Source organism: Neolamprologus brichardi, chromosome 14, assembly GCF_056152115.1.
Source record: "Neolamprologus brichardi isolate AB-2024 chromosome 14, ASM5615211v1, whole genome shotgun sequence".
NCBI classification, from domain to species: Eukaryota; Metazoa; Chordata; class Actinopteri; order Cichliformes; family Cichlidae; genus Neolamprologus; species Neolamprologus brichardi.
In genome coordinates this window covers 29885579-29906911 of record NC_142117.1, presented here as the reverse complement: position 1 = coordinate 29906911, position 21333 = coordinate 29885579, and the positions used below count along the sequence as shown (strand labels likewise).

The 21333-nt window shown below is 40.7% G+C and overlaps 1 protein-coding gene across 4 annotated transcripts in view; it reads left to right on the top strand.

Annotated features, from left to right (window-relative positions):
• Positions 1–21069, top strand: part of robo2 (roundabout, axon guidance receptor, homolog 2 (Drosophila)) — a 259431-nt gene extending 238362 nt beyond the window's left edge. For 2 of the 4 annotated variants that reach the window (XM_035910251.2, XM_006796554.3), the window contains 11 exons: positions 67–194; positions 962–1234; positions 2214–2339; positions 7171–7330; positions 9515–9778; positions 10685–10902; positions 14845–15027; positions 15511–15669; positions 15789–16055; positions 17470–17661; positions 18103–21069. In XM_035910251.2, the coding sequence (XP_035766144.1) occupies positions 67–194; positions 962–1234; positions 2214–2339; positions 7171–7330; positions 9515–9778; positions 10685–10902; positions 14845–15027; positions 15511–15669; positions 15789–16055; positions 17470–17661; positions 18103–18104 (1972 nt within the window). In that variant the 3' untranslated portion in view covers positions 18105–21069. The remainder of the gene's footprint in view (positions 1–66; positions 195–961; positions 1235–2213; positions 2340–7170; positions 7331–9514; positions 9779–10684; positions 10903–14844; positions 15028–15510; positions 15670–15788; positions 16056–17469; positions 17662–18102) is intronic. The other 2 variants (XM_087851100.1, XM_006796555.3) reach the window with 2 other exon arrangements.
• Positions 21070–21333: the final 264 nt, after the last annotated feature.

The window sequence follows — 21333 nt, the reverse complement described above, 5'->3', positions numbered from 1 at the left end:
CTTTTGTAGTAATATAGTTTTATGGCCTGTATCTAATCTGTTGTTTGATCCTTTGTTTCCGCTTAGCCGCCCAGGCTTGCTAAATGCCAGTGATCCAGGCTACCCCTGGTTAGCAGACTCTTGGCCAGCAACCAGCCTGCCTGTCAACAGCAACTCCGGGGGACCAAATGACCTGAGTAACTTTGGTCGAGGAGGTGAGCGCCCCGGTGCTTTCCCACTTGCTTTGAGAAAAAAGACCATGAGAGATGAAAGATGACTGCTCTGCCTTCCTCTCTGTGACGCACATATATGCATTCAGGATGTATACATGCATGTACATTACATTTGTGTCTGGATATATATTTATCACACCAGAGGACAGCTACAGCATTAACAGCAGGGGCTTCACTGTCACCAGGCTGAGTGATGGCATATAGTCCAGCCTGGTGTCAAAGCCCATACCTCAGAGCAAGCGAATGAGAGAGGAGAGACGGGCAGAGGAGCAGGGGGTGGATGGCTGTTTGAAAGGATGGTGTTGAGCAGCCAGTCGTGAAGGACAGGCACAGCTTGACTGGCGCAGATGTGGACACTTCCGCCATGGCTTTACATCATCTCCCCTTCACTGGGCATGCAAACCATGCACTACGGAGAGAGAAGCTGCCTGCTCTCTTCCTAGCTCTCCCTCTTTGACTCTGTTAGTACACACACATGCAGAGCAGCAACATTATGCCTAATGTGTAGGAACACATAGGGAAGCTAGTGAGATATCCAGAGGATATGTGGAAGGAGAACAGGAATGTCATAATGCTACAGTAGAATTTATTTTCAACAAATATATTTGTTAAAATGTGCAAGATATACCATAGATATTGCAACATTTTTGCTTTTTTTCATTTTCTTTTGTCAGTAATGCAGAGCTACAGGTGAGGTGGGCATTTTTAAAAGGAAGCCTTTCATGTAATCTCTCCATACTCTTACCCAGATCTCCCCACTGGACAAGGGGATAAGACGGGCACCATGCTCTCGGACGGAGCCATCTACAGCAGTATAGACTTTACCACAAAAACCAACTACAACAGCCCTGGCCAAACATCCCAGGCCACTCCCTATGCTACCACTCAGATTCTCCACTCCAGCAGCATCCATGAGCTGGCTGTGGACCTGCCTGAGGCCCAGTGGAAGGCCTCATTGCAGGCCAAGCAGGAGATGGCCAACCTGGGCTACTCCCTGCCCGACAAAAACTCTTGCAACAACAGTAAGTTGCGAAAGTAAATGCAGTCTGTAGGGATTTGTGTGTATGTGGGAGGCTCACCAAGGTTTTTTTTGTTTGTTTGTTTCTTTGTGTTGGGGTTTTTTTATAGAGTATGATAATATGTCAGCCAGAGCTATTGTTCCAGTGACATTAATCTGAAAGCCAAATTACAAGCCACAGGTTTACAGTTGTAACAAGACAGCCTGTTGGTATTGAAACTTTTCCCTCAAAAGTCATGGAGGTCTTTGTTGCGCCACTGTGGTGGGAAGAGGTTGTCTCAAAAAGAGCGGTTTCTACCTCAGCAGACATCGTCTTGGTTTCTCTCCAAGGCTGAATAAACATCTCACAAAGGAACACTGCACTTAAGCGATCCATCTATTTACCCGCTGAGTTTTCTTGACGGTACCGCAGCTCCTTCAGTTTCAAAGTAATTGGCAATCCATTTTAGCTTGACTAATATTTAAGAAAATAATCCAAATTAATTGGATTTGATGCAGGATTTTTCAAGGCCGAATGGAGTTTGATAGTTTAAACGTAATGAGAGTTCTTCGGCTTTATTCTAATACGTATTTATGATCTGGTGATTTTCTAAAATAGATTAATTATAGTTTTTACACATTGCAGTGACTCTTTCAAAATGTTTTGTAATTCTTCCTGAAATTATTTCAAGAAGTATGCTCAAACATGATTATGTGTGATTATACCTCTCTGAAGCAGGACAAATAGTGAAAAAACCACTCTCTACCACTGAGTCATTCATCAGTATTGTGAAAGCTTAGCTTGGTGTTTATCAAATCAACAACAAATCAGATTTGTCTGTTGCATACGAATCAAATAGGGTTAAATGATTCAGCTTTTTGAACATATGAGTCCTGATTTTATCCTGCTTGCTTGATGCTCTAACTGCATGTTTGCATGTGCTTGTGCTAACTGCCAATCACCTGATGCCACTGTGATTTTTGCCCTTTAACCCCCACTGTAGCCCTCCTATTCATTCCTGACTACCGATTGGCCGAAGGATTGTCTAATAGAATACCACACAACCAATCACAAGATTTCAGCACCACCAGCTCTCACAACAGCTCAGAGCGAAGCGGCAGTCTCTCAGGTTGGTTTACGCAGCAGAGAATTAAGCAGACTGGGACACGCTGCTCCCCAGCCAACTTTATGATCGACTGATGTCTTAATTGCTTTATTTATTTGTTATTTGCATGTACAAACTTTATATCCAAAACATTTTTAATAACACAATTCCCCTCACCATCACCAGTGATACTTGGCTCACACAGCTCTCCCTGCTTCTAATTGATCACATATGAATGGTATGGTGTTATTTTTGTTATGTGGGGTTCTGAGCGCAACTACTGCTGAATGTAAAGATGGATGTGAGTTGAAAAGTCTTTCAAAGCATAATGAAATAGGAAACTTCAGTCAAAAGAAAGAACAGCAATATAATCAACTGACAAATTATGGCTGCAATTGCTAAGGCTGGGTTCATGCCATTACTGCTGGTCTTTGGGAAGGCTTTGTCTCTCACTGTGTGAGTGAGCAGACGGGAGTAGGGGCAGAGGGAGTCTTTCAGACAGAGTGGACTATATACACACACAGACACCATTAGAGATGCTTGGCTGGGTAAAGTGGCAAAAATACCTCCCTTTTTCCCTCTTCCTCTAATGGTGGCCGACTACACTAAAACCCATGTTCAGAGAATTACAATGTCATTTATAGGACACCAGGGCATCCCTCTGACTGTCTCCCTTCCACTCTCCTCTTTTATCTAGTTTCAAGCCGCTGCTTTAACTGGTCTCTAATTCAATGCTGAGGCACACTGTGGGTTGAAGAGAAGGATGTGAAATGGTCATGCCTTACAGGCAAATTCCTCCTATAGAACCACAGGTGACTTATGTCCCAGTTTGGGCTTGCCACATAGTAGTATAATGATAAAGATGAAAAGAAATAATTAAACACATAAATTTCTGCTTACACTAAACAAACAGATTGTGCAAATATGCTTTAAAGCAACATTTTGCAATCATTTCGGGAAATATATCTAGACGTAGAAGAGAAGATCGATGCAAAGTAATAAAATCCACACAGCAATTAGTCACTCATTAAACCACAACCTGTTGTTCTTTTTCAGTTTTTCAACCTATTAAAGAAACGGAAAATATTGTCTCAAATAATTAACTTTCCATATGCTAATAGACAGATTTTCTCATATATTCAGAGCTTTCTTTACTCTAGGCAAGCTATTGTCTCCTGGCATATGTTTACAGTTACGGTAGACAGATTTAGATAATCTGTTTACCTAATCTCAGCAAATATTTGCATATTAATGCGCAGAGTCTGTGGGCAAGGGGCAAGACGCTTTCTGGTTTCCACTTGAAGTCTGTTTGTATTCTGTGACCAATATGTCCTCATTTGAGAAGGAAAGTACAAAAAAGAAAAAGAGTGCATTCCCCAAAACATAATTTTAAACCATCAGCTCCTATGTAAACCGTGTTTTTTCTTTATCAGCTTTTTAATGGTATCTAAATTAGTAAACGATGGCCAGTAGTTTGAACAGGAAGACTTGGCTCAGATATCCACTGGCTAGACCGGAAGTCCTGAAAGAGCAGAGGTTAAGTCTGAAGAGAACAGCAGACAGATATTCAAATCATTTCTACTTCTATCCGATGGCTTGAAAGTAAATACAAATAATTAAATCATTAAGAATTAAGTCAAAAAGACAGCAGAGATGTAACTATATGTGGATTATTTAAAACAAAAATGATTTAAGAATTCTCCTCATTAAGAATCTTTCAGTTATTTTTAAATAGATGTCTCTTTTTTCATATTGTCTAGTATATACGCAATATAATGTGCAGTGAAATAATCATGCTTACCGATATTAATGATGCTTTAAAAGTGAATTAATCAATAAGAGATATTCTGTGAGGTGAAACTTAATGATATTTTGAACCAGTACATGCTAAGCTTTGATTCAGACTTCAACCAAAGTAAACTCAACATATGAGGGGAAGGGGGCTGCTGGAGTTTCTGTGCTTTGCTCTCTCTCTAAGGACATGGAAGGAATAATGAATGTCAGGTCTGAAGGAGGAGAGAGCGGGATAAAAAGAAACCGAAATAGAGCAGCTTTCATGACAGCGTGGATCTCCACTGGGACATGAAGCTGCTCATTAAAACCTTTCTTAGTGTAGGGGAGAGGAGGTAACTGGTGTTTTCTGTAGTAGTTAGAGACCCCAAAGACACCTTGTTCTCTTCCTACACTCTCACCCATCCTGTGAAGCTGCAAAGTCTGTGATTATGTGAAGTCCATGGTTGTGCGTTACCTGTTGTGCTCCTGAACTCTCTGTTGTTGCATCTCCATTCATTATGTAACATGTTGCCTTATTTCTTTTTAACCTAAACTAAATATGATGATACAAGACTTTCAGTTATATATTTTCTCCACTCATGAGTTGTATTTGGCTGTATAGTCTTTCTCAAGTCTCTCTGTGGCTTTTCCCCTCAGCACTAAGGCACCCAATGAAAACAAAGCAAGCTCAAGGCTATGCAGCCCTACAGTTATAGAATGGGAGTGCCCAAACCCTGGGTATAAATACCCAAAGCTCCATCTATATTTAGTATCACTTCCCCTTTGAAGAGAGGCCCAGTTTTGTCAGAGGAGATGAGTGCGCTGTGTAATTCTTGTATAGCTCCTAGCCACAGCTTCTCTCTATATTTTTCATATTTGGGTTGAGCTGTTGCAATTCCAGCGCCAGACCATCCTTCCCTGGAAGAGGCTCATTTACAATATTGATGGCTGGTCTTGTGTAGAGGGACTAAGGATGACTGAACAATCACGTCAGCTCACCATTTATTGGTAAAAGTCAAGCGTTGCCCAGAGGTACGATTAGGAAACCCAATTACTTTCAGACTATACTTACACTGTGCTGCCACCTGCCTTGGGCTTACAGTTGTTTCTTTTATTACTTCCATTCTTTATTAATCTTATTCTGACACTTCTTCTATATTCTCATTTTTAATTTTTTCTCTCTAGTGCCAGTATTATTACTTGTTTTGGGTTTGTTTTTTTTAACCATGCTCACCTTTCATTAAAGTGTTTTTGTCATTCTTGCAGGTAAGTCTTAATAGCAGAAAAATCTATACTTTTTGGATTAAAAACAAACTGCCCACTGTTTCTGATTTTCCTGCTGTCTTGTATTCATAAAAAGAGATGGTCAAGATGTACTCTATTGCTTCTGTAAATGTATTTTGATGACAACAAGATATTTTTTTTACCATGTCTGAGCCAAGTTACTTCATTACATTATGTTAGCGTGCGTGATGTTACATTGCATAAGATGCCATACTGGCAGCTTTTTGGGCCAGTGGAAAAAGTGATTACAAGCCTTTGGCAGCAAAGGCTAACCAACAGATGACAAAAACAAATGTGTTTAGCAGAGATTCCCAAAAATAGCTTTCAGCATTTTGGGAGGGTGGTGATGTCAGGCTGAGGTTATTTTATGGATTGCAAGGTGTTTGCTTGTAGGAAGAGCCTGACATAATCCACAGAAGGTTCCAGTCCCCTTGCCCATGCACAATCTAACATTCAAATACTAATATTAATTCCCGCATATTGGTTGTGTGCTACAGGGTTGTAAAACTCCGACATAAGCATGGTGAACCTTCAGATGAAAAGACATTAAAATGTTCTTTTCTCAGAATAATACTAAGTAATACTAACCACCAATAATGTTATAAAAAGCATATTTACTGTGACTATTAAGTATATTTTCATTTTCATTTATTCAAAAACAGTGTCCATTTTTTACTGTAGCACTGAAAGTCAAAATACAGTACAGAACATCATGAAGCATAATTTCATTTCATGGATCTTAAGATGTTTTGGCCATGAAGCAAATTGAATATGCATGATGGGGTAAATGTGCAGAAGACCTGTAAACACCGTATAATGCAGTTTAGTATCTGCTATAATCTCAATATCATACACGTGGAATTATCATGTTTCTTAAAAGGTGTCTGCAAAACCTGAAAAAGTAGGATTCATGGCAGAGCTGTTGAATTGCCCCTAATGAAGTGCTAGATATAAGATACATTACATATATATAAATATATTATTATTATAGAAACTCGATTTAAAAAAATATTCAAATAGCCATAAAAAAAAACAGGAAATCTTTTTCCAGGATATATTTTTAGTGGTTTTGTTTTTAAGATTTGAAGTCAAATATCTTTTAAAGAAAAAAATAAATAAACAAATAAAGGTTTCTTCCATAGTGACCAAATCATATAAAACTTGGTATTGAACTGGCTGGCAGATTTATAAAGATGGATGGGACCAGGTAGAATCTGGTGTTGGAGGGATATGAGTGGAAATAGATGGGGTTAGCGGCTCTCCGGTGTAATAAAAGAAATGAAAGTAGTAATAGACTCTCAGTGAATTCCATTAGGGACACATCGACACTACACAAGCCATTCATTATGATGATGCTGTGAAGTGAGATATTTCATTGTGGAACCCAATGCCCGGTGTGAAAGGGGACGCTGAGGGATGGGTGGAGCACAAAGGTCTGCCTCAGCCTCGTTTACTGCAGTTCTCTTCTGTTTCTATGGAGATTTGAGGCTTTTTTCAGCCAATCAATCAATGAAAGCATGCTTTTCATCCGGCAACCTTGAGGTTTTCTATGGAAGCGCTGATAGGCAGGAGCGCATTGAAATCTTGTGTTTGAAAATGTGTACGACTTTCCAAGGCTGTGTTGAAACAGTCCAAATGGATTTGTAAACCAAGTAGTGTGTTTAGAATAATTTGAGTTTATTTATAATAGACATTTGTCAGATGGCAAATGCTCTCCCAGTTGTTTATTCGTTTTTAATTGGTTTTTGTATACAGTGTCGTTTTCATACAGTTTCATACTGTGTCTCATCTTTTCTAGGTGGAAAGGGAGGAAAGAAGAAGAAAACAAAGGCTGGCTCTAAACCTACTAAAGCCAACGGGTCCAATTGGGCCAACGTTCCCCTGCCCCCTCCTCCTGTTCACCCTCTCCCTGGTACTGAGATGGACCATTATCCCAATGATCACCACGACGGGGGAGGGTATGTCTGCTAATATAAAAAATAATAAGGATAATGAAAAACCATTTAAATGCATAGAAACAACATACACACTTTACAGCTCAGTTTTCAGTAGAAAATGAAGCGCGACACAAGTTTTATTTTAACCAAACGATCAGATACCAAATCTTTCAAACTGCTCTCCTTTTTTGTATTTGTCATTATATTTCATTATCTTTTACAGCCCATTTGACCCAATTATGTTGTTTTCTGGATCACCTCCCATTTCACACTGGGCCTCCTGTTTTTTGGAGCAACCAAATGTAATACGTCAGTTTATTTTAGTCTACTAATCCTGCCTATACCCAGACAATTGAGACATTACAACTTTTAAATTATTTTTCGAAAGTCAGCTCAAATACAAGTCATGCTGTCAAGAATTTGTTTAAAAATATTGTGTCCACTGTCATTGAAAATCTGTTGTAGCCAAGTTAAATTTAGGAGGCTAAGAAGCCATACGCAGAACCTTTGTAACTGGCAATTCTGATATTGACGAGAAGAAGCATGAGCTCATGTGGAAGCGCAAGAAAAATAAACCTGTTCCAAGTAATATTTTGTGTGTTTTGTGGGCAGCCAGCTACACACAAAATAAAAATGGCAGTACAAAAGAAATGATCACAGAAAGCAAAACGATATAGATGATGTCCAACAACTTCTTGTATAAGCAACACACTAAATCTGGTTGCATTGTGCATTAATGTCATCTGACTGTACCTCACTCAGTTTATTGACTTAGTACTGTAAATCTGACGAGAAGCAGAGGATCAGTGCGCGTATAGTCTCTACAGGCAGCACACGTGCTCTTTTGCACAGGGCTCTTACACAAAAACCCACATACAGATGGGTGCGAAATCAAACTATCTGCTGGCCCGTTTTTCTATCTATAAAATAAATGAAAATAAAACATGTGTCTTTGTGAGTTTGTAGACACACGGGTAGCTTTGGCTTAATCTCGCTGATGAATTCCATAGTGGGAAAAAACCCCTCCTAATAGTCCTGTTTTGTAAAGATAGATTTATGTTATCCACACACACTGAGGCTGAAGTTGATATAAAAAGCTGGATTCTTATAAATGATTAATGTCGTACCAGACATCTGATATTTTTTGTTTAATTTTCATTTAATGTAATGGTGCAGTGGTTTGCACTGTTGCCTCACAGCCTTTCTTTGTAGAGTTTGCCTGTTGCCTTGTTTTTGCGTTAGTTTCCTCTTGAATCAAGCTTCCAGCCACGGTCCAAAGCGATAGTTGTTAGGTTAATTGGGGATTCTACATTAGCTGTCGGGGTGAATATGATAGTTTACCTGGTAAACATGGATGGAAATGGATTTTGTGTGGTAAATGCAGTAAATCAACGCTGTACTTTAAGTGTGAACTAACAGTAACTTGTGTAAGTGATTGTGAGAGTGACTCTCTTTGGTCCAGTTGGCACCATGTCCTCTTACTCCCATTTCCAATCTGGGAGAGTCATCTGCTTTAATAGGCTATCTGGCAAATGAAGAGTCTCATGCACTGTAAATCTGAGGCCGCTCTTAATGGCAGCAGATTAAAACAGTTATGTCCTATGGAGTGTGCACTGACAAATTTCTATAATGAACACCTTCTTTATGGCTAGTATTATTTCAGCATGTATAAGCACAGCTATGAGGAATTGAAGCTTGACACCAACTGTAATTCTAATCAGGACTGTTGTATAACAAATTGCTGTCCGATGAAAGTTGGAGAAGGTCAAAAAACTGTGTTAGCACATATCAGTTTCTTTTGACATATTTATTTTTTTTATGCTATCTACTTTTCTCAATCGTCTTTTACTTGCAGACACGGACAATATCACACATCTACAGTAATGCCATTACTATGTCTGTCGATACTTTCCAGTTTGATTTCTATAAAACATGCATAGCTTTAAAATCAGCAAGCTGTGCTAAATTAAATTAGTAGATTATCATTTTCAGTTGTGGTGATTAAACCTCCAAGCTCCTTATTTTTTAAGTCTATCAAATGCTTCTGGCATTTTCAGATAAACTCATTGGTTGATAATTGGGAAAGTACTAAATAGTAAAAATAAGTCGATATTAATCAGTAACAAAAATAACTGCTTATAGCTCTTGCTCAGGCTATATGTAACCTTAACTACATTTGTGTGGTAAACATGCATTTTCCCTCAGGTATGAGAGCGATGGTTGGGGACCGCCCATGCCTGTGCAGACATATCTCCACCAGGGCATGGAGGATGAGCTGGAGGAAGAGGAAGAAAGGGTTCCCACCCCGCCTATCCGGGGGGTCGCCTCATCCCCTGCTGCTGTGTCCTTTGGACAGCAGTCCACAGCCACCCTAACCCCCTCTCCCCGAGATGAGATGCAGCCCATGCTCCAGGCCCATTTGGATGAGCTGACCAGAGCGTACCAACTGGACATGGCAAAACAAACATGGTAAACACAGCAGCATTAAAAAGCATTGTAAATATTTAAATTAGATACTGCAGTCCTATCAATCTATTTATCTAGACAGATATACTATTGTAGTCGTACATGCATTGTTTTTATTTTACAGTGCTTACTGTACATTGTGTTCCTGTTTATTGCTTCCAGGATTTATTCTGTTCCTGCAGTATTCCTCATGTCAACTGTGTGTGCAGCGGAGATAAACCCATTAATCATTCCATTTTAATGGGCCCATGCTACCACTTAGGCGACTACTGTATTTTGCTCACTCTAAGAGACACAATTTCGTACCCATGGTTGTTTACTCCTCCTACACTCGTACGGTGCATTCCATTGTTGTGCTCATGCAAGTCAGATGAAGACCATGCTTCATTCTGTCAGCAACGCACAGAGAATGAGAGACTGGCATTCATTCATAATAGTGAAGTGGGTGGTAGTGGGGGAGCTGGGAAGCCTTGTCAGGAAGGAGATGTCATGTTACCCGGTAATGACTCTGTTGGTTAGAGAGCATCTCTGACAACACCAGAGGGCCAGTAATTACAACCAATTCCCACTGCAAACCGCGTCAAAGACTTTGCACTCCTCTAACAAACGTGACTGTCAGCAGAGCAGGCTGCCACTGAGGTGACAGCCATGTGTCGACAGGCCTGGAGAGCATCCCTTTATACCATCCACAGCAGCAATTAGTAGGTCATTGTGTTAGCATACAAGCTGCACTGTGGAATTAGCGAAATTGTCCATATTTATTCAGCGGCCCACATAATACAGGTCTCTGTAGTTAGCTCTACATTTCCACATGCAACCACATGTTATACGTTCGACAGTCATCGCCGCTCCACATTCCCCAATATCAGATTATATGGAGTATTTATTCATTTTAATTTTTTTTACCAGGCACATGCAGGGAGGCTCTCTTCCTCCCCAGGCTCCAGCTCCTCCAGTGGGCTACGTGTCGAGCACAATGGTTTCCGACCTGGAAACTGACCTGCCTGATGATGAGGAAGAGGAGGAGGAGGATGAAGAGGAGGATGAAGGCTATGGAGCCAGGCATCCCCGCGGAATTGAGCACACACCAGGGTCTAGCATGGACAACCTGGACAGCTCTTTAACAGGTAAGGCTGTTGGATTTGTATCTGGAGCCGGCGGGGCTTTAACCTAATGTTGTTAACCGCAGTATAATTTATTTTAATGCATAAGTAAATGGGATTTGTTTCTTTTTATTCAAATGTCCATAAGCAGGTAAAATGCATTCAACTCCCATTGTTGTTACATCTTGTTTAACGGCAAATGGATTGTTGTTCATAACACGTTCTTCACGACTTTGGTGTGTTAATTTTTGGCCCTCAATCAAGTTTTTTAAGCACCTTTGGCAGGCTCTGGGGAATTACAATTATCATTTTAAAAAAAGAAAACAGATAAGAAAGTCCATGAATTTTAAACAGGATAGTGAGAGGGAAATTAAGAGGAGGGAGAGGGTAGGGGAGAGTGACTGTGATTTAACTTGCACACAGCTCCGGAGCCAGAGCCAACCGTATCTTCCCGAGGAGATTTGAAATAAATTTCACGTGCGGCATATTCCATTCCAGACTAGAGGCACCATTTCCATTTTTACAACTCACTGAAAACTTTTACAGCCGTCTGTTAAGGGGACATATGAAGGGCATGACATTGCAGTGGAAGAGCTGGGTTCTGGATTGCTGCTATCATACTGACCAGGCCTGACTATCCATCTGCAATGTAAAGGGGTAAAAGTGCAAAAATGGACTTTTATGATAAAAGTGACATATGGCGAATAGGTTTGGTAGAAAATTCTAGTTTAGTGTTGACCTGTCACACTGTGAATCCCTCAGGTTATGTGTGTAAACACTGAAAAGGCTATATTGAGACATTTATGGGTGGTAAGAATAAGGAAGAGAGCAAAAAATCGAAGGAGCTGGGCTATCTGGGAGAGAAAGCTCAAAAATAAGAAGACAAACTGTGCTGTATATTGGCCTACCCTGTCAGTAGAAACATTAAAGAGTGGTTTTCTAGGGGATGATGGAACAGTGGTTTTGGTAGCACTGACACATGCTGCTGCTGATGTATTTAGAGGAATATAAAGCGGCAACGGGGCCCTAATCTGCTGCATCTCTCCTCCACTGTATTACTCTGAAGACAGCACTATTTCTTTTTATCTCTCTCCAAGTCTGCCTCTCACCCCATCGTTTGACAACACAGACACGGCCCCAGCTCCGGGGTGAGCAGGAGGAAGAGAGGGAAAAGGGGAGACGCTGCTGAGATTTATTGTAGCTACCGTTTTAAGGCTACACAAACAGGGGAGGGGCAGGAGTGAGATTGCTGTCAAGCGTCGCTTGATGGATTTGTCATTGTTTTAATAATATGGAAATAGGTCTGTTTTCATAATGTTACACCAAAGGCCAGTAAATCTAACTTTTCAGTGATGTTCCAGGGAAAAAAAAGAAGAAAAGAACCTGCACTCTCCTCAGGGGCCATTTTTCACCAGCGGACTGTCTGCACAGGTTTTCCAATGCGTTATTCCATGCTCTGAGTTAAGGCAACTTATTTTTAGCTGATAAATGTAACTCCTCCTGTTGTGGTGGTATTGCAGAGCGATTGCTTGCACGAGCTACAGAGTTGAGGTGAACACGTAGGTATTACTTGGCTCTATATAGGTCATGCACAGCTAAAATGTGGTGGCAGTGAAGCTGTTATGCGTACAATGACTTGAAAGCTTGGCTGTGCTGGGCGATTACTCACCCATAAAGTCTTGCCAGGTTTGCGAGGTGTGGGGTCAGATCTCCTGGTGGCAGGTAGACGCCTGCTCATCAGGGGGAATGATTTTCCTACTTAACGACATGCAGATTAGGGTTCCCGTCAGTGTAAATCAGTTTTAGTGGCAGGAGGGAGGCAGCCTGGGTTTTACTGCCCTCCATCCGCCTAGCGTTTACTGGTCTTGCTCTATCAGTGCATGGAACATGGAGGGTGTCGGCCAGCGTTTTTTTCGAGAACACAGTTTGGCCCATTGCTCTTGTTCAAGATGTGATAAAATGTCAGATATGTAGAGCAAACCTTGGTCTGGAGCCAAAAAAAGTTATATTTCTAGGGCAAAAAGAAAACTAGATTGAATTTTTATCAAATTATGTTAGAATGATCACAGTTTGATTGCATTGCTGTTTCTGAGAATAGAAGTGCTCCAGAGGTTCTGCAGTAGAAAGTGGCAGTTAGAGCAACTGAAAAGTCATTCTGTGATGTGATTTGCTGAGGCAGTGTTCCTTCGCTGAGCCGAAAGGACTTGGAAGCTTCAGTGCTTTGGCTGGCACTGCCTATACTTCATTATCTGCTCTATTCTTTGTGGGAGGATTGGACCCAGTGGAATTGCTGTCTTTCTTTCTTAGTGAAAAACTCTTAGAAAAGAATTTCAAAGAAAATGGCCAGGAAAGATGGAGGGCTCAAACTAGTTGCCTTCGATTTCAGTTTGCTCCGTAAAAATGGGATGTGTAAGGGGGTACTCTACCTTATGCAAGCCTATATTTTATAGAAGTTTCCATTAATCTGAGAGAATTTCCCTGCAATAGGAGTGAAAAGATGTTGCAATCTCTTCTGTTGAAAGTGCAATTCCATAAAGTCACAACCAGTGACTAAGTTACAGTCTCTTTGAGACATCTGGTTACAGACAAAGAGACTCACAGATGGGGAAGTTGGAGAAGCCTTTGAAGGGGATTTCCCAGTGTGTCTGGTAAAATAAACCACAGTGATATTAACAAGTTTTATGTCCAATTGTTAATGTGATCTATTGTGTTGCAAAGGGAAGTGTCATCTGAGAGAGCACACTCATGTGTTAGTTGTGTTCATTTGAATCACAGCTTGCAATATGCAGCAGTCCTGGGCCAAGAATCTGCTACCCTTTGTATTATCCTGACCTTTTAATGAATCCTGCTGCTAACTTTTGTCCCCACTGTTCTCTAAACAACCTTTACCCTCACATCTCCCCAATTCTGTGTTACACCAGTTTGTCCAATCACATCGCTCTGTGTGAGGGAAGGATAGTGTGTGTGAGCTGAGTGCTTGGGTTTATGCCACTTTAGCAAAGACTGCCAAACCAGTCCCACTGAAAGCTGTCACATTAGCCGACTGTTCTCTGTGTTTTTGCTTGCCAAAATGGCATATTTTTATTGGCAGAGTGATGCTTTTATATTTAAAGTGCTGGCCTAGCTTTTTATGCGAAGGAAGAAAAATTAAGGCATAAAGAAATATAGTAGCATGTAAGCCAAAAGCTTGACAGTATATACACATTTTATTTATTTGTGCCCCTTTGATCCTGTAAAATACTCGCTTGTGTTGTTGTAGCTTATTGAGCAGCATATTGATGAATGCTCATAGAATTTTAAATCATTAAAGTGCTGTGCACATAGAAGTTAAAACCTGTAGTTTTCTTAAAACTACTGCACATTTTTAGACAGCGATGGTTGTGCATTTTTAAACGGGACTAAAAAAAAAAGTCTGTGCGCATACCTCCAGGTGTTTGATTCAATACGATGTTTTGTGAGATGTCACCTGAGGCAGCCGTGTAGCTAACTCTGCTCTGCACAGGTGCTCTCATTGTTCTTTATCAAAAGACGTGCAAAATAAGTTGATGACAGTCCTGCTGTTCCACTGTGTATATTCTGGTGTGTGTAAATGTGCACTTTTGTGTGTGTGTATGCAATGTGTGTGTTTATAATAGATGAAAGAGGGCATGCCAGAACAGAATGACTATACAAAGCGCTCACCTGCAAGAACAGAAATGCCCCACAGCAAATTTAATTCATTTAAGTGTACAATATTCATATTGCTTCTTTTTTTTAAGACCACTCAATACGTTTATTCATCTAAATGTCTAATCAAAGCACAGATGTTCAGAATGTGAGCTCATATATCCACACAGGCTATAGCTGTTGAATCTGTATGAGCTTGGGATTTCAGCGTGAGCGTTTCAGATAAATAACTATCCATTTACACACATACTCGCAGAAACACACACAAACATCTGTGCTGAAACCTATGGTGTTCTACAGGGTCCATGGTGAATGGGTGGGGCTCGGCCTCAGAAGATGACCGTAATTTCTCCAGCCATAGGTCCAGTCTGGGCAGTTCATCTGATGGCTCGATTTTTACCCACTGCAGTTTTGCCCAGGCCCTGGTGGCTGCTGCAGACAAGGCAGGCTATCGCCTTGAGGGCACTAGCCTCAGCAAGAGAGGTTGGTGTGTGGGACCAGATATCCATTGCTGGGCTGGACCGTCTGCCACTGACAAATTATCTTTTCATCTCTGTTCTAATTGTTCCTCCTGTCATCCATTGGCTGATGTTTTCCCCATAATGCTGCCTTGTTATTTTCTTTTCTGTTGCTTTTGGATGCTGTGTCCAGGTTGTGCATGGTACCTGCTCTATATGGCTACATTGCGGGTATCTCCTGATCCTTAAATGTGACTTAGCTCTGATCTGCCTCTGCTTTCTTTGGTGCATTGTGTAATATCTGGGTGATATGCTATGCTTAAAACCTTTTAAGGACTTCAACCAAATGCTCTCCCTTCTAATGAAAACATTTACCTTTTTCCCCTGTTAGGCTTGCTGGATCTTGATTGATAACTTTTCCTTTTCCTGATGACTGTTTTGACTTCACTGTTGGCTCCGTAATATCTTTACTAACCATCTGGCCCGTGGTCCTTTATCCCTCCTGCAGGTAAAGGCTTGTCCCATAGGCCTCGGCCCAGCAGTCCATTTTCAACAGATGGCAGCACAGTCGGCACACACAGCTTGGGCCACCAGAGGGCCACTAGGCCAACTCGCAAACCCAGAAGTCAGGGCACAACACCCCATCGGAGAGATGCTGGTGCAGACGGTGAGGGAGGAAGCAACCGAAAACACATTTTGAAAGTTTAAATTTTAAAAAAGGGGTTATGGTAATATATACATAACTCACGTATTCAGTTGATTTAGTGTGGTTTTCTCTTGGCACAGACCTACCTCCTCCACCTGAGCCTCCTCCCTGTCAGGGGCAGGGCCGTATCCAGGGGGGCCGCAGTATAAACAGCATGGCGCCCCCAACAGATAGGAAGGCTTCTTCCTTAGAGCGCCCGCCTATGTCAGGATCTCTGTGTGGGCCAGAAGACATGAAGAGCTCGATTGACAGACAGACGCGCACTTCTTTGGAACATCATCGCCAGGTTCAAGACAGGCTGGGCTCTGCAGACCGAGCTGATGATGGCCGCAGGGGCCACAAAACAGGTGCAGATGAAAATATTTAGCCATAAAACGGGAACAGGCATTAATGCATTAAGGCTAACACAGAGATAAAAATTTCACTTTAAAGCATAGTATGCAACAATGTGTGCGCTAATGGGTTACAACAATTGCTTTTTTAAGCATTAGGCTGAAAGTCAGGTGAGGTTGTTAGGACTTAAAGTTTTTTTTTTATGAATTAATGTAATAATAACCAATTGGAAATGTTCAGATCAGAGTCTTGCTGCTGTTGTTCAGGAAAACACATTACGTTTTGCTCACATAAACAATTCATCATTTTTATTTGTTAAAAAATGCACTTTGCAACCTAAAGCAAAATCTATAAAATAATTATACTCACATAAAACCATTCATTAGCAAGAAAAATAACATTATTTTCAAAGCAAGTGAAGTCAAAAGGGAAGTGGAACATTTCTTGTTATTGACTGAACTATTTATTTTAATACAAAGATAATTCCTTTCATTATGGCCAGAAAACAACAATAACACAGGAGTTTAGCTGCTGCTGTGCCTTTGCGGTTGGGGATTTTTCTCTAAGTGATTGTGTTGAAGTTAGTCATGCTGCTTTGAGACTGGGCTCCCATGAACAGATTGCACTGTCTGCCACTTGCTCTGGTTTCCAGAATGCCCCCCTCAGCCCTCCCTCAGCCACCGTAATGCCCCTGTAACTGTTGCCAGTACCAGCCTGCTCCACTCCAAGTAAGGCAGGAGGCCCCAGCAACTGAAATGCACTCTAATCGCTTTAGCTTTCTCTTCTCACACAAACAGCAGCTCTCTACACTCCATCTGTGTGTGTGTTCATTAATCTTATGTGTGCACACGCCTGTTTGTTTGTGACCGTTAGAGCTCTTCACGCTGCGCTCCTTGGACTCTTTGTGCCAGGAGTTTCTCAGACAGTTAATCTGAGGCTGTGAGACAAAGACAGGTGTCACAATCAGCATCTTTACGAAAAACACTGTAGGCGAATTCCCTCATGTTTTAGTGCACTGACTGATTTGCAGTAGACTCCAGTGAGGTCAGGGAAGGCTATATTGCAGTCATTAGCAGAGCAGTGGGGAGCAGTTTGATGAGATTTCACGCAATGATGGAGACTACTGAGGGTCAATGTTATGTTGCCCTGCAGCAGGAGGTGCCACAGCAGCCAGTAGTCCCCCTGTTATTGTATTTACCCTCATCGTAAGGGTGGTGGCTGCAAGGCCATGTGCGAAGCTGAGAGTCCTCTCCGTGGCACGCCCTGGCATTGCTCGTTGGCACGGCCACTCTGCAGATGTCAAGAGTGTGGGGTGGTGGTTGCAAAGTGTTCTTTGTCTCCATGCATCAGATGCAAGATGTGTAACACTTCAATAAAAAAAGTTCAAACTTAAAGTATGCCTCTCGGTTCCTATGTGTATGCTTTTAGAAGAGGGGTGTCTGCCATACAGTAAACCATCGTTCCCCTCCCCTGGTGGCCACAGTTCTGGCACAGGCTCCTCCAAGGGCTCAACGGGGCCACGCAAGACTGAGGGTCCACGACAACCACAGCAGTGGACCGCCACAGAGCATGCTGAATTTCTGGGGACCAACGGACAAGGACAGTACTCAGGAGAGTTATGTGAGTAATTTAGTACTTTGATGTTTGACAGCAGTGTTTTATGGTATATGGCACGGCACATATACTGCAGTAAAAAGGGCAAGTTTTGTAGTGCAGCAATGCTTACCATAAAATTACTATAACTGCATCTTGCCAAACAACAGTTTATCCACCCTGTCAGTACTTGTGCACACTTCCTGTGTTAAGTGTGTCTGGCTGTTTCAGCACATATTTTCTGCAAAAGCTTGTCAGTGTTTGTGTATATGGATGGATTCAACTTAGAGTTTATTGTACTGGCAGTTGTAGTTTTTACTTGGGAAAGAGTCAGTCCAGCTGTTTCCTTTGAATTCCTGGCAAAAATGCCTCCCAACATGTTTATTAGGTTCTTTACTTAAAGTTGACAATTTTTTTTCTCTTTTTTTTTTCCAATCCTAATGTTTTCTTTTATTCCTCTTCTCACAGAGTGATCTGCCTGCAGTTTAAACTGGAGAGAACCTGTTCTCTCTTTGGAAGAGTGACACCCTCTTTGCCGGGGTAGTGAACTTTGTCCTTACCTGTGTGTTCTCAGAGGGAAGCAGTGCAGCGATGAGAACTACGGAGAAAAACAGTGTCACAGAACTGTAAATGCGATGTATAGACACAGACATACTGTACATCTTACTATGTTTTTTGTCCTCAAGAAAATATTTTCCACCTCCTACCTTACTCCAATTTTCTTTTTGTTAGAAAAAGGCAAGTTAAAAAAGAAAAAAATCAAAACATCTATAAGAGAACAAATTTTCTGGTAACTGCCCTTGAGGAAAAGGGGATTTTGTTTCCTGTAAATATATTCTTTAACTTGTTGTTGCATTGCTATGCAAGCCTGATTCTGTTTGAGCTTTTTATTTCCATATACAGGAACAGTTGGGTTTTATCTGGTTATTTGTATTATATGTGAAATGAGTGGCTGTTGTGCCATAAAATAATTGTTTTATAATCCATTGTTTGTTGATAGCTACCATTAATTATTATCATTATTATTGTTATTATTAATTATTGTTTTTGCACTGCAATTTTTGGTGATAAGCACAAAAAAAACATAGCTCCTGCTGACATGAAGAACCGGAAGAATATGTGAAGAGGAGTTTCTGTACTGTAAAGTAGAGAGAAGAAAAATATATGCTAATGTACAGAGAGATATTAAAGAGTAATGCTTTGCTCACAGACAGCAACAAATAAGGCGCCCATTTCCACAGTTGAGACAAATTGGGTGGCAGACACACAAGGTTCCTGAGGGTCTGAAGGACAGATACGAGGCCAAAAGAAGTACAGAAAGGATTCTGTATTGCTGTAGTTGGTTATTTAACCCCTAAAATAATAGAAATATCTAGTTTTCGGTGTTTGGGGGCAACTCCAAGCATTGGCTCCATTCTAGTACAAGGGTTTCCGAGCATTTCAAATTCTGTTTCTTTTTTTCATTTCTATTAGGTTTTACTACCTAAATAATTCAGTAAAACAGCACACTTAGAATAAAACAGTTAAAAGGGAGGAGTCGCTAAAATCTATCCGCATGCTGCAGTCCGGTCAGAGCACTTACAAAGGCAGATTTGTGATTCTTCTATGGCCTTAATAGGTAGGAAACACAAACAAAGGAGCATTTATTGTTATTAGTGGTAATGTTACTCCTAAATCATGAGTGGAACAACAGCAATTGTTTACATCTTTTGTGTTTTTGTTTGTTTGTTTCATTTTATTGTCTTTTGGTTACTAATATTGTTTTAATTGTTTGATTTTTACAGCACTTACTCTTTGGTGTTTGTGATGTTGTCACTGGGTACAGCATGATCCAGGAAAACAACACACCGACCTGCTGGGTTCAGCTGGGTGCTGTTCTTTAATGAAATCTACAGAAGCGGCGGTTGGCCTCCAGTATGCTAAGATCAGCATAGTCTTGTGTCAGTGATGTTAAGGGATAAAAATGAGTGCGTATGTTTTACAACGTAGCTGTGAGTGGAGCGAAAATGGAGAAAGGCCTTGTATATTAACTAGTAGGTCTCACTGCCTCCATGTGTGCAACCCGAGTGTGGAGCAGAACACTTTCTGTCTGCCCGACTGCCACAACACACACACACTTTTTGCCGCTTTCGACTTCTCAGCCTCTGATTCTCAGTTGTTGTCTTTTTAAACACTTTTTTTTCTTTTTTGGTTGTCCTTTTTTTTAATGAGAAGCTTGTTTCTTTGTATGCCTTTTATGGACTCCAAAACGCTGCTTGAAACAATGATGTTTTCAATATTAATGTTCAGGATTTTTGTGATTTAATGACTGTTTGTTTTGTCTTTTTTTGTACTGCTAATGTTGATAAAGGGGGGGTGGGAAACTAAAGGCCATCAGATGCTGTTGTACTGTTGTCGTCATGCCATGTCATTTTGTTTTTTTTACCATCCACCCAGTGGCCAGTGTTCTGGAAATGAGGTGCAAAGAGTATCTCAGGTTATTTTACATTCTGGTGGTGTTTATGTATGTGTATATATGTGTATATATCCATACGCATCTCCACTTGATTATGCCATTCCATTTTCATTGACAGTTTATCCCTCTCATGTCTGATTCTGTCGTCCCCTCTTTTCTTTTCTGCTGTGGACTTTGAGTATAATGTGCTGGTTCATCCACCTTAAGATGTCAGTAAAAGAACATACCAAATTAAGATTGTCTAATGCGTTTTAGTGTCTCTTTAATACTCATTGTTTTCTTTTAAATCACAGTGTCGTTTTGTATTTATTAAAATGATAATAAAAGTATATTGTGAAATATGCATAAAGATTTGTGAGATATAAAATGTGTTTTTTTTTTTTTGTTCCTTGTAAAGTTTGGTGTCAGAGCCGAGCAGCGAGGCCATAATGAGATGAAAGGCACACTGTGCTCACAGCATGGTGAAGTGCCGGGTCAGTAGTCGTCACTCTTCGTCTTGCATGTTCACTGCACTGCTCTTCTCATGTCAAAACTGAAGAAACTTACAATCCTTTCAACACAAGGAGTAAAAATGCTCACAATTTGCTTGTCAGGAGGACAAAGGATAAAAGTGCTTTTCCTCTCCTTTGTTCATTTTCTCAATATTGTTGGTTCTTTGTAGCCTATCTGTGTGTTGCCTTTTTTTGCTATAAAAGAGGATTAAAAATGACAAAAAGAGAAAGGTGTTGGGTGAAGTCTTTCTGTACAGTAAAGGGTGAGGTCGACACCCTGATCCAATGCCATTTCTACAGTACGGTACAGTCTCCTTTTTTCCCCCCTGTAAACCACCTTCTGTATTCACTTGCATGTCCAAGAAGAGAGTGGATCAAGAAAATAAACTTTTACAGCTTCATTCCCACGTCCTGTAAGATAAATCCATGTTCTTTTATTTCCTTGTACCTGGATCAATATCAAATAAAATATTTTTGAAAAATGGAAAATGGCTTTGTCTTTGATAGAAAGACTATAGCGCGGTAGATCAGATTCGACACAGTATGACAGACAAAATACATACAGAACATACAAAAATACAGTCAAACAAGATTATTTTCAAGGTTAAATATTCCGTTTTTCTTGGATACTTGCACTGCAGCTGCAACATTAAAAATGCAAGTTTGCCTTTTTTCTACAAAACATGGCCCTGCTAATATCTTAATAGTGTTTGACTCAGCAACAGCACAAGTGTAGTTTATTTTGTGCTGTGT